At 42.7% G+C, this 14420-nt stretch overlaps 1 protein-coding gene across 1 annotated transcript in view; it reads left to right on the top strand.

The window, feature by feature from the left end:
* Positions 1 to 14420, top strand: part of LOC147605277 (DNA-directed RNA polymerase 1B, mitochondrial-like) — a 78042-nt gene that overhangs the window by 287 nt on the left and 63335 nt on the right. Inside the window, exon 2 of the mRNA XM_086794305.1 lies at positions 11800 to 13269. Within this exon, the coding sequence (XP_086650431.1) occupies positions 11800 to 13269 (1470 nt within the window). The remainder of the gene's footprint in view (positions 1 to 11799; positions 13270 to 14420) is intronic.

The following is a 14420-nucleotide window of genomic DNA, read 5'->3' on the forward strand; positions in this document are numbered from 1 at the left end:
ACCCTAAATTCTTCTAGTACAACATCAATTTAAGAGAAGGAGCCATACCAGTTAGATAGAAGAGGTACAGAATGAACCCTAACTATACCAGACAAGTCAAAGAAGAAATTGACATATTACTCAGAGTAGGTTTCATTGTGCCAGTAGAGAAAGCTGCTTGGATATCCCTAATTGTGGTAGCTCCCAAAAAGAACATGAAGATCAAAATCTATGTGGACTATTGCAAGCTGAATGCCGCAACTACCTCAGATCCCTTTTCACTCCCATTTATGGACTCTTTGTTGGGATGAGGTAGCTGGGAAGGAAATGTACTCATTTTTTGATGGATTCAATGGGTACAACCAGGTAAAAATGGTGCTAAAAGACATAGAGAAAATATCCGTCATCACTGAATGGGGTGTCTTTGGCGACTATCATGATGTTCGGCTTGAAAAATGCACCTGCCACTTTTCAAAGAATGGTGCAAGAGATCTATGATTACTTGACAGACTTCATGAAAGATTTTGTAGATGACTTCAATGTGTCTAGAGATAAGGCAAAGCACATCTATCATTTAAGGCTGTGTCTATAGAGATGCATAGATATAAGGCTTAAGCTAAATCCAGCCAAGTGTGCATTTGCAGTGAGATCAAGAACACTGTCAGGACACATTGTGTCAGCCCAAGGATTGGCCATAGATCCTGCTAAAGCGGAGGCCATATCCAAGATGTCTTCTCATCAAAATATTAAGCAACTAGAGAGGTTCCTTGGTAAGGTTAAGTGGCATGCTAAATTTTTAAAATATTTGGCACATTTGGCTAACCCATTGTATGCACTTATATCAAGAAAGATGCAAAGTATCAATGGAACCCGGAGTGTCAAAAAGAATTTTAATGGCTAAAGAGAATGGTGTCAATTGCACTAGTAGTAACCACGCTAGACTAGAATGAAATGTTCCATGTGTATGTTGATGCTTTAGATAAAGCAGGGGTAGTGCATTGATGTAGGAGAAGCAAGAGGGGTATATGCAAACCATTCATTATGCTAGCAAAGCCCTCACAAGGGCAGAAAGGAACTACATCTCAACAGAGTGGGAAGCTCTCTCAATGATTTATGCTGTGAGCAAGTTTTGACACTACCTCTTGGGAAACAAGTTTATTTTCCACGTGGACCATCAAGCCCTGATTTATCTGGTGAACAAAGCCTAGTAGGGGATGCTTCTACTACAAGAGTTTGAGTTCACCATCCAGCACACACCCACACCCAACAAAGAAAATGCGGTGGCAGACTTTCTATCTAGACTAGATTCTGGAGAACCTGCTCTAGATGGAGTGGTGACCAACTCCCAGATACCAACCTATTCACAGCAGCAACTTGCTGAAGCGGGGGAAAATTGGTATTATGATATGATGCAATTTGTAGAGGATGGAAATTTCCCAGGAAGGTTACATTGCTGACAGAAAGAAAAGGATTGCCTTAAGGAGTACAAAATTCACTATGATTGCAGGGCAACTCTACAAAAGAGGCATAGACCAAATCCTACGCAGGTGTGTCTTGCAGCAAGCAGTATTAAGAGAAGCACACTATGGCATTATCGGAAGACACATGGGCGGAGAAATCACAGTCCGAATATTTTTACAAGCAGGCCTATGGTGGCCAATGGTCATGATGGATGCCAACAACAAAACAAAGCAATGTGATAATTGTCAGCAGATGGGTCAACCCGGTGATTCTGATAAAGTTTCCCATCTCGCCTATCCTATTAAATTTTGTTGGACCAATCAAGCTATCCACAAAAGGCAGCAAGTGTGAATACATCATTGTGGCAACTAATTATTTTACCAAAAGGCTGGAAGCTAAATCTGTGAAGAGAAATTCTGCAAAAGAGGAGGTGAAGTTCCTCTTCAATGACATTATTACTAGGCATGGATTGTCGGTGGAAATAGTTAGTGAGACCATGCCACCCATTTCATGAACAAGGTGATGAAAGGGTTGATGGAAAAGTACTTAATCAATCACAAGAAGTCCTCAACCTATTACCCATAGTGTAATGGCCAGGTGGAATCTACCAACATGGTTCCAACCAAAATCTTGAAGAAGATTATAAATGCCAACAAGGATGATTGGGACTAAAAGCTAGATGCACCCCTATGGGCATTCCGCACATCTTACAAAGTCTTAAGGGCAAACACCATTCAAACTAGTCTATGGGCTTGAGCTAGTAGTGCCCATGGAATTTGCGGTGCTCAATTTGAGAGTGGAAATCCAAGAAAAGCTACCAATGGAAGAATACCGGGAGCATAGAATATAGGAGCTCCTAGCCTTAGAAGAAGAAGAAAGACAACTTTGCTCTCTACATGCGGAGATAGTGCAACGAAGAAGAAAAGCTTGGATTGAAAGGCATCTCAAGCACAATTTTTTCAAGCAAGGAGACATGGTATTGGTCTATAACTCCAAGTTGGGATCACACCTCGAAAAATTTAAAATTCGGTGGATAGGACCATTCATGGGTGAATAACTCGGTCAGTCAGAATGCCTTCACATTAGAAAGCTTGGATGGTATGCCTTTTCCCAAAATAGTGAATGGCTTTAGGAGGATGAGGAAATACTTTGGGCCAACCGATGGTAGTAGTTACTCCAGAAGAAGAACTAGTAGAGGACAGCTGGTCTAGAGCATCTGATGTGGCATGACACGGAAAATCCAAGAAGCAATAGAGCCATGGAAGAATTCCGCAAGGGTGGCTAGTCTGCAGAAGAACACAATTCTGCCACAAATCAAGGCCAGGTCAGCAAAGAAGCAAGCAACCAAGTGTACGCTAGCCAGATCCATGTCAGCAATGTTAATTGCCACAATGTTGGCATAATTAATCACATAAAGAACATCTATCACACCATCATTAAAACTCCACATGCAACGGTAAGACGGGGAGGTGGCGAGCAAACTTTAATGCCTTTACGCTAGGAGGACATAAGTCTAGCACTTGTCTCATCAAAACTTGTCTATCTAATAGCATTTATGCTACATCAGTTTACAACCAATCAGTATCCTTCTTGCTTTCTTCAAAGCAGATTCCCATGTGGTGCTCTCCACGCATCTTGTGCAGATTCCCATCTGCTTTCAAGTGATCTGTGATGACTTCGCATGAGCCACCCTCGTTCTACTTGGCTTGCTCCCCTTTTATTTCCTTAGTGGTTTGGATCCTCACCTTCTCCTATTGTTCCCAGTCCACAACTGCCTTCTTTGCGGGCTTTGGGTGAGTCCTGATTATCTAGCAGAGTCATTACTACACCAGATTCATTTTCTTTTACCCTTGTGAGTGCCAAGATATCTTAAACCGCTATTCGTATGTCATCTGCCTGCATCGTTGGCTCTTGGTGGATTTTCTTTGAGTTTCATTAATTTTGCCTCTCTTTCTCCCATGTTTTTTCTTCATGGCACATTCTGCCTTGGTGTGCCCATGCTGTTAACAATAGTAGCATGTGAAGGCTGTAGAACCACCGGCATGTCCTTGGCTTCTTCTTCCTGAGTAGTGTCCGCGGCCTCTACTCCCATACCTTCCCATCCCTGGGAGTCTTCTTTCCGCTCCTTCCATGCTGTTCACCATGGGAGCTCTATTTTTCATGTTGTGCCTATATTCCATGTACTATGATTATACATGTTAGGCCTCAACATCCATGTCTTCTTGTTAGAGTTCTCTCATTTGATCACAGAGTTGAGTTACAGACTTTATCTTACGGAATCTCCCCAAAAAAGCAGTCATGAACTCTTCATAAGTCTATAAATGGTTGTCTTAGTATCTTAGCACTCACTTCGTGGCTCTGTCTTTGAAGGTGTTCATGAAAGCATCTCTGCAGGTTTCACTCTCTTCCACATCCCAAGGTTTGGCCACTTTCCAGTATTGCTCAAGCCTCCTTATATGTAGATTTGCATCTTCCCCTTTCTCTCCTGAGAACACCGATAAATTTTTGGCTAATGATGCTATGGCGCCCAACCTTTTCCAGGGGTTTTGTTGTTGTGGTTGTCCTTCTTGGTTTGTTACTCTACCCTTGTTGGGCTTTCTGGACCTGGACTGTACACAGCTTCTAGCTCTTGGCACTTCTTTTCTTGGTCCAAATTGTGCTTGAAATCTGACACTCCCTCTTGCTCTTATGGGGTTGTAGAAGCTTTTGCACTATCTTCTTGGTTGGAACGGCGAGACACTCCCAACTACTACGAGCTTCTTAGAGAGTTTCTTTGAAGGCATTACTTCTCTCTATCATCAGGTTCACAATCATGCGAAAGGCATGCCTGACTCCATTTTTTGCTGGTTGGGTTGTGTGATGGGAGGTTCCCCACACTGACTTGCCTAGAAAAGCCCTTCCATGCTATGGCTTCTCCGCATACTTGTTTTAGGGATCTGATTCTAGCAAGATCAGTTTGAGCGGATTCGAAACTTTCTCTTTTAGAGTTTCCTTTGCCTGAAGGTGCAAAATGCTACTCATCAGAGATTGCTCCACTCCGCCGCAATTTCCTAAAAAGGAGAGATTTTCAGCTTAGTTGCGGTAGAGAGAGGTTTCCCTCAGCAGGAAGTTTTTCAGCGGAGTAAAGTTTCCTCTAGTAGGAAGTTTTCTAGCGGAGATGCGGTAGAGTGTGTTCCTCAACAAGATCGCTAAGTATTTCTCATCGATTTCCCTCTCAATGGAATGGCAAGACAGTGGTCTGAGGTAACAGACCAATCAAGCAACATCGTGGGAGGCATGTAGCCACCCGCCCGAGCTTCTAGATTCGAACACCAACCCTAGTGGTCATGGGGACACTCATAATACTAATCAGCTTTAGAACTCCACTCGCTCTCCCTCTGCTCACACTCCACTACATAACTCTCACACTCTCTTTCATGTGCATAGCATGTTTATTAAAATAGAGACACATCACACTTATTCAGCACATTGTAGATAATAACACAAAGACATAATGAATGGCAACATTGCTCTTTGTTTACTGTATTACTTCCAAAATCATTACAGAATCACTACAAAGCAGTTGCTTAACAAAAAGGCTACTCCTTCCTAAGGACTATAACCATCTTAGGCTTCACATTACTAGCTATCAACAACTACTAGCTATGAGCTAATTGTAGCATGCAACCTTCAAACTTGTGCATCCCATAACCTTGAAGTCGTGGTCAGCCATCCTTTTAAGCTTTATCTTCTTATTCTTGGGCAACGGTTATTCTAGTGGTTACAGCTCACCACCTTCACACGTGTAGTACGGAGGTGGTGCTCGACGTGGAAGGTGGTACGACTGAGCGCTCTATCGCCACTCAGCCACCGTTGGGCACAACAATCACCTAGCCGCATTTAAATAATTCGGCATGGCTGAGAGGGTAACCAATCCTAGAACTAAGATAGATGCCTTTGGATTGCCTTAGAAGGAAATGCATTGTTGTGGTTTCAAATGCTAGAAGACTCATAAAAAGGGACCATGGAGGATCTAGAGCTAGCATTTACCATGGGCTTCTTAAAGACTTATGTCAAGCACAACTGAGCTACACAATTGTATCAATTCCAGTAGCTTGAGTACGAGTTGGTGAGAGATTGTATCAACTGCCTCGAGAACCTAAACAACAAATGTCCAGTCAAGGAAAAATTGAGCCTAACCAAGCTGATTTCATTGTTCTTAAAAGGATTGAGAAGCAAACAATTGCATGATGCATTGTATGACCAGAAGGCACAAAACTCTAGTAGAGTGTTACCTAGATGCAATAGATTTTGATAATAACTTTACAGGCATCCCTTTCACAAAAAGTAGAAGGCCAGATTCTTTGGTCAAAATAGAACCCAGTGTCAAAAGTCAAGATAGTAGGAAAATAGAAGAGTCTAAGAGCACAAGAATATATCACTAAGGCAGTGAGATCAAAGGGATAGAGGAAGTGTGGAAAGCCTATCCTAGGAAGATAGGCCATATGCATTTAGCTCCAAGATGAGAAATGACTTGGTGTGCTATTTGTAGAAGAAACCACATGGTGCATGAGAGCCTAGTCTTGAGATCAAGGGGGAAAAGGTGGTGTGGGTATTGTAGAAGATATGGAAATCATGAATTGTCTAACTACTATCATGCACAACAAATGGCAAGAATGAAAGGAGTGTTTGTCTAATTCATCTTCCATGGTGTGCTATTTGTAGAAGAAACCACATGGTGCATGAGAGCCTAGTCTTGAGATCAAGGGGGAAAAAGTGGTGTGGGTATTGTAGAAGATATGGAAATCATGAATTGTCTAACTGCTATCATGCACAACAAATGGCAAGAATGAAAGGAGTGTTTGTCTAATTCATCTTCCATGGACTCAATATCACCCTTCTCAAGGTTTGTAGATGATTGCTCCAACTTAGTTTTGGCCCACTAGAGGTGGTTGCCTTACACTTTTATTTGTTTTGCATTTAAAGAACCTTCCATTATGAAACCAATAATAGGTAGTACAACTTCAACTGAATTATCCTTTGTATCCACACCTAGTTGATGCCCTAAGCTCATGGTTCAAAGCTATTTTTTTCTCTTTCATTCTGAAGCGATTACCGAATTTCTAGTGGAATTTTTGGTTACAGAGCCCTTCCTTTCTTTTAGCACCCAATTCTTTTTTTTTTTCATCTAGCCTTCGGGTATCCATCTTGGAACTTGGCACACCAAGTGTTGATACTTGTAGCTAACCCATTAGTGTGTTGACACTTGTAGTAGTTAACAGACTAGTGTGTTCGGTTCTTTAAATTTTATCCTCGAGCTAGACCCAACTTCGTACACAAAAACTATTGTTGGATCTTAGTGAATTGGATCAACCCTTTGTGCTTGTGACACTGCACTGTATTCTTCCATAGCTTCACAAAATGAGATTTAAGCCTAAATCTTTCGTAAACCAATCCTTTTAATGGCTTCTTTGTAATGAGCTCCCTTTGAAATTTAGTCAAGTCATGTTGGTCACGACCTCTGTGTCCTTATATTCATGATGATAGATACATGGGGTATTAATTCACTGCGCTAGTTAATATTCTCATCACAATGAATGTTTTCATTATTGCTATGAGAGATTTCCTTGGCCCTTTCCATGGTGTCCAGTGTTATATCAAAATCTCTAAGAGCTACTCCTCACTTGGACACCCATGTATGTGGATCAATAGCCCTCTATCTATGCTACAACTGCATTAAGTTTCTACCCCTAATTATATTGTTATAAGCCACATTCTTCCCAAAATTACACCAAAAGAAGGGGGAAATTGAGACTTGGATAAAATCACTAATGAGGATTATGTACGTTAATCTTACAACTCGAATCGGCATGTACTCAAGAATAGCCAATATAATTACTCCTTACATTTGGCCAAGAATACATGCTTCTTCTAGTGAGTAAGGTGGTGAAAAGGTGTTTGCATTTCTCATGTAGTGATCTAGCTGTACTCCCTTCCACATAGGAGGTGAAGTCACATGGCTTTACACTCGTCATTATACCAACCATTCTTAGGCTGTGATTCAACATGTGGCTTGGTGGTGGTGCAAATGGTGAATGAAAAGCTTGCTCGTGTAGATTCATGAAAAATGGATATGAGCTATGAGGTGAGGGTGGGTAGAAGCAATGAGAGGGCTAGATTAGCTATATGGCTGTCTAGATAGGTCTCGTATATGTGATAGTCAAAGTGAAATTAGATATGGGTAAAGGTAGAAATAAGGGAGATCAAATTGTTTGAGGGTGGGTGGTGTAGATGGAGGTGGAGATCCAAATGTGGTGGAGGCTAGATAAATATAATCATCCCTAATGCAAAAGGGGGGGGGATGGAGGGGTGATGGTGAGATCTTGAATGCATCACATATAGGCAGGAGACCCCATCAGATAGTCTACTATTACTCAAACCACTCTTATGTGGAAAGCATGTGCGGACATGTCCTCCCATTAAATATAACCAATTCATGCATAGCACTCATGTCTAAGAGGGATCTTCCATATATAGTCATGGGTGCAATGTCATCCGAGACTGAGAAAAAGAGAGAAAGAGAGAAAGAAAAGAAAAAAGAAAGAGAGAGAGATATATTAAGATCTTCAAAATACCTAGAGGGTCTATGAGAAACTAAAAGGTAGTAAAATGTATCCATGATGATGAATACTGAACGATGGAAAAGAAAAAAGTATGCAAAACTAGATACATAAGAAAAAGTATCTATGTGATACTACATGGTGACTACTTGTGGTCATACATAGTGATACCATCCTCCTTTAAAATAGAACGCAAAGCAGCCACCATAAAATCCCCCCTCTATGATGGGAGCTAACTGTAACATCTCCCTTCTATGATGTTACGCTATGCTATTGAATGGGGATCCCGCTTCCCCTCTATGATGGGAGCTCACCCATAAAATCTCCCCTCTATGATGGGAGCTCACCATAACATCTCCCCTTTATGATGTTACACTATGTTGTTGAAGGGGATCCTGGATTTGTAGTTACCGGGTGGATTGTGAGATCTAGGGCATTTGGTGTTCATAACAGATCATGCAAACTTGGTAGTGACACTCGTGTATTATGTGGTGCTAGAGGATCACATGTTTGTGTAGGCCGCCGTTATGGTGGATGTGGCATTATCTTGTTGTTGTTCTTGTCGGGCCATGTTAGTCAGTGCGTGTGATCCAAAGAAATATGTGATGGCGTATGGGAGGCCTCTCGTTGACACTATATCTCAAAGTGGTGCCTAAGCATGAGCTCTTTATGACGACAAATGAAGCTTCAATAAATATATGCCTAAACATCTCTGATACTCGTATTGTGTATGACCTGTGAGAGGAGGCTAAAGCCAGAAGAGATAATGAAATCTCCCTTGAATCTCAATGGATGTCGGGCATTGAAACAAACATTGCTCCTCGTCCTCTCCACCTCACCAATGGTGCATACTTTGTATATATCCACATCTTATGGACTGCCCTTAGCTTTGTCCCTAAGGTGATGTGGAGATATCCTTTGCTAGCCAATCGCTTACTTGCTTGGCATGTGACGTGCATTTCTAAGTACCCTAGGCCCTTAATGAGATCTGGAGATATCCTTAGCTAGCCAATCATTTACTTGCTTGGCATGTGACATGTGCATTTGTAAGTACCCTAGGCCCTTAATGAGAAAGTCTAAAAAAGCTCTATATAAGACTGAGGTTTTGTGGTGAGCTCTAGAGGACACCCATCTTTGGCTTGTATGGAGCTCTAGCATGTCTAGCCATTTAAGACAATTAATCTCTTGCCTCCATGAGAGATCCAAAAATGAAGAGTTTAGGCATATTAGAAAAGGGAGGAAGGTGGTCGATTTAAGACAGTTAATCTCTTCCATGAGAGATCCACAAACGAAGAGTTTAGACTTATTAGAAAAGGGAGGAAGGTGGTCCATTTGGAGGTGATGCCCATCAAACCAATCAACCACTTGAGAGTACCATGATTTAATATATACATCTCCTAATGTAAGGGCAAGTCTCGAGAGTTCTCTTAAGTGTGGAAACATGATGATTTGAAGTAATAGTTTGAAGAGGGAATCTATGATAAAAGGGGTGGCTCCAAACTTTGCTAGCACGATCTCATGTGGCACAGATGGCTTACTTCTAATCATACATGAGAGCATCATCACTTGGAGTCTCTCTATGCTCTTCTAGGTTGCCTCATTGAGATCCGATCCCTAGAAGGGGGCCTCTACATTGGTGGTGGTGGGTGCATTATGGTACTAAATAGCCAACATTTGGTGTAGGGCTCCTAGAAATGGGCCTAGAAACACTACCTATCTAGGCAGGTTAGAGATGCATATCCTCTCTCCAAACATGCACAATATGGTGCAGGGTTCCTAGAAATGGGCTTGGAAACACTACCTCTCTAGCCGGGCTAGAGATGCATATCCTCTCACCAAATGTGTAACAAACGACAACTGGTCTCATGGAAAGGAGCAAGCCTATAAAAGCAACACCAAGGTTTACACAAGATGAAACTATCTCCACTTTAGCTCCCCTAGGGTGGATGTAACCCAATATGATGTGTTGGAGACCATAACCGTGAGGTCTTTCTCATCAAAATCATTGTAGTGCATCCAAATGTCTCTGCAATCCTTTCACAGAATTTGAGATCAGGTTAATTTATTTGCATAAAATAGAATCTACAACACTGCATGAGCCCTAGTCGTGAGCTTGCACCCCTAAATCTATCCACCACACAAAGAGTGAGATTTCATCAATATACAAACCAAATAGTGTGGGAGAGAGTAGGTAGACATGTTTCACTTCAAATATCCATAGAGAGCCCCCTTGGTGTGTTGCCCGTACTTTACAAGTTACTATCTCATATGAAGCCACTTTGTAAGTTATTATCTCATATAAAGCCACTAAGCTCCATATCATGTTTGGTGGAAACTGGACCTCATGCGGTTGTCCCAACAAGCGAGACTAGCATAGATATGTTGTTTTTGTGCTTGTGCTTTGCAAGTCACTGCCTCATATAAAGGCACCAAGCCGCATATCATGTATGGTAGAAATTGGAGCTCATGCAATCGTTTAAAAGGGACCGAGGCACAATGTCAAAGGCTTTTCGAAAACCCACAAAGTGTCAGTATACATGATGTTTCCATGCCTCACCTCCTTTATGATGGCATGTAGGGTCGAGATGTGATCAAGTGTAAAGCACTTTCTCCTGAAGCTTGCCTACCCCGATGCTCTATGATCAAGCCTCTCTGTTAACATGAAGTTGATCTCAGACTCTGGTATGCCCCTTAAATGTTGGCCACTGTATGGCCAATCGTGATAGTTGTGTAATTATTTAGATCCATGGGGTCTCCTACTCTATGGATGGGAACAATGATGTTTGTGGTCCAGGTGGCCCCCATTGTATGGCCTATCATGAATGGCCAATCATGATTGTCATGTAATTATTTGGATCCATGGGTTCTCTTGCTTTATGGATGGGAACAATAGTGTAGTTAGTCCTATAATTAATGGGGTCTCTTGCTGTATGGATGGGTGGTGTTTGTGGTCTAGGTGGGGGGGGAAGCCTCAAAATTTTTTTGTGAGAATGGAGGCTAATACATGGTGTCCGTGTGCAAAACGTTCCGCATGTAGATCTTCATATATATATATATATATATATATATATATATATATATATATAGAGAGAGAGAGAGAGAGAGAGAGAGAGAGAGAGAGAGAGAGAGAGAGAGAGAGAGAGAGAGAGAGAGAGAGAGAGAGAGATGTCCCGTGTTGTGTGGACATAACATGGCTATCGTTAAAGGCTAATTGGATAGTTCTTATAATAGTGTGAATTGGTCAAGTGGCTATAAATGGCTCATTTGTGAGTAGTTCCAGTTATGGAGCTCTACCTTAGGACTGGGGCATCCCAAAGATCCTAGCTAGTGGTTAGCCCACTGGTAGGGTAGTGCTAGTGATAGCCGTGATGGCTGAGGGTGCGTGGTATGGGATGCGCATGCTTTGTGGGCACGTGCTTGCTAGGGTTTTGCTGGTGTCTAGTTTTGTCATATTATGATGTTTGTAGTGGTGTTGAGTATTGGATGAGCTTCTAGAATGGTAAATAGTGAGTCGGTCTTGGGCGAGCACACAAGTGGAACCTTATGTTGGTGTGTTTGAGAGACAAAGAGAGAGAGTTCATCTATGCACATCTGCGACACCTGTCCACCAAGAGCGAGATAGATGTAGTATAGAGAGATGGTAGATAGGTGCATAGTAAACTAACAAGTCTAACCTTCCATATAAGGCAAGTTCAGAAGACAACCATTGTACAAAACCTTTATACATTTTCTCAAGATTATATATTCTCTTAAATTCCAGGATTTGGACTTTGGCCTACACCCATCCCTGGGCCTAGCTAACCATAAAAAATGGCCTTTGGGTGTGAATGTAGAGCAGAAGAGGGTTTTGGGTTTTCGCCCTACACGCTTGGAGTCGGGGAGGGAGGGTGCAGAATTCTTTGTAGCCTGCACCACCGCTGCTCAGCTACGTGATGTTATATGCAGGCATCATCGCCCACTCGCGGTCTCTGCTGAGCCAGTCCCTGGCTCCAACACTAGGGCGGGAGGAGGCATGTGGAGAATCACCATCCGGCTGCTCTCAAACACCAACACTACCCGGGCTTTGAGGCAGCCCCCCCATTGTAACAAAGTTTGTGCACAGGAGCTCAATTCGCTGGTTCCTTTTTCTAGACAGCAGCTGGATTCGTTGGGTCCTGTTTCTAGGGTCTGCAAACAAGAACTCGCTTCTTGGGTGCCCAATTCTAGGGTTTGCAGGCAAGATCTCGATTCTTGGGTGCCCAGTTATAGGGTTTGCCGACAGCAGCTCACTTCTTTGGTGCTGAAGTCCAAATTTCGCAGACAGGGGCACAACTCTAGGGTTTGCGCAGAGTCCTCCTCTGTGTTTCCAGACTGTAGGGCAAGCAGGGCAGATTTTAGGGTACGGATTCATTCAGCAGCTTTAGCATTGCCTTTTGAGCAGACGCCAGCACCGGAAGCAGCGCTGTTGCACCTGCAGTTCAGGGAGGAGTGCTCCTCACAGCCCCCCATTACCGATGTTCATGGCACCTTGAACACAGTTTTGTGGGGGATACCCTTGATCGCGAATCAGATGTGCTCGAAATCTCCAGAAGGCAGCGAGGACCTCTTGCAGGCTTTCAGAGCTCAGAGCACCTGCTCAGAATCCTTACCAATTCCTCAATTGACAGAATTTTTGCGAAATGGTTTTGTTGGCTTTAATCCTTCTGCCGTTCCTGCAGGTTTACTCATAGAAGCTCCTGCTGTGCAGTCCATAGAAGAGGGAAGTGCAGAAACTTTAAGCTCAGAGACCCTCAGCAATGAAACTCATAGCACAGAAATCCACACCTCAGAAACCCCAAGCACCAAGATCCCACCTCAGGAGAGTTTGAAGAGCAGAAATATCAGGTTAATGCGTAGGCAAACGAAGATAGAATCAGAGGCATGGCAGCGTGCCGCAGAAGAGTACAAGAATACACTTGAAGAGATGTGCAAGAACCAGCTTGCTCCAAACCTACCTTTCATGAAGTCCATGTTTTTGAGCTGGTTTGAGCCCCTCACTAATGCCATTAGTGCTGAACAAGAGGCTTATCAGAAGGGTGAGCCCTGCCAGCACCGCAGTTGCTATGGTCCATATCTTGCTTTGCTTCCAGCTGACAAGTTGGCTGTTATCACCATGCACAAGACAGTAGCCAAATTGCTCACTGAGGACGCAAATGGTGGGTTGAGGGTTGTCGTACCAGTTTTGAGCATTGGTGAAGCTGTGGAGCAAGAGGTGAGAGTTTTTGCTGCTTATTTTCTCTCGAAAATTCATCTTTACTTTTCATGCTTTTTGCCGCTTTCATTGTTGCTTCTTATTGCATTGTGGGTTTTTTTTAAAAACTAGCAGCTTCACCTTCTACAGAGAGAAGCACTACCAGACTATTGTCAGCATTTAATATGTATATTTACACGCTTTGCTGCTTACAATCAAGGCAGACTATGAGCATTGTGACTGTTAATTGATGTTTTCCAATGTCTCCTAGTGGTGATTTCTAATTACAAGGCCATTGAGTGTACAGTTTAGGTAGCAGTGGGTGCACGCTTGTGAAGGGAGATTCCAGTTCGCAAAGGCAGTTCATAGTAGATTTCAGGGAGAGGGAGCTTAGGAATAAGTTGATTCCTAAGTATAAGATAAGTGGAAAGATAGGGTAGAGGACTCAACTTGGGAGAGAGTGGATAGTTTGATCCCCAACTTCATTTCCGAGAGGAAGTATGTTATGTTAACTGGGGAGCCTAATTTGGGAGTTAGGGAACCCAAGGATTAGGAAAAGCAGGCTGATTATCAGGGTCAAGGCTCATACTATAGCTTTTATTGGTAGTGAGGGTTATTGTATTATTGTGTGGTCTAAGAACGAGATGGGCAATACCTGGGCCATTAGTGATAATTTACTCCTGCCAGTCCATAGTTTGATGCAGACAGTCTACCCATGGTCCCTTAGGTAGGTCTTGGTGGTATGGGACACCAAGGCTGGCTGGTGTGTGCGTGTATGGATAGGGCCCATTTTTCAGCTGCACCACTCCAATTACTTGCTCTACCGCTGGCCGGAGCTGCTCCAATGCTAATCGGCCTGTTTTAGGACTATTTGAAGGTTCCATAATGTTGTCTAACCTGATTTGAAGCTGTGAGTAGCTGCCCCTAGGCAAGCGTGGAAAAGAGAAAATCAGCAAATATTAGTTTTAGCTTCATTTTAGACTTTTATGCGATGGATAATATTTTAAAAGCTTCTAAGAGAACCAAATTACCCTGTGTGAGAGTGGAGCATTGTTGAGAAGACCACATGTGATTGCAATTTCTGTTGTTTATTATTAAGACCTCTTGGCAATGCAAGATTCATATCATTAGGGTGAAGATTTTGTATGCATTTGGGTTGCCATAGAGGGTAG

The sequence above is a fragment of the Cibotium barometz genome, chromosome 60, assembly GCF_041138505.1.
Source record: "Cibotium barometz isolate CiBa-2024 chromosome 60, ASM4113850v1, whole genome shotgun sequence".
NCBI lineage: Eukaryota > Viridiplantae > Streptophyta > Polypodiopsida > Cyatheales > Cibotiaceae > Cibotium > Cibotium barometz.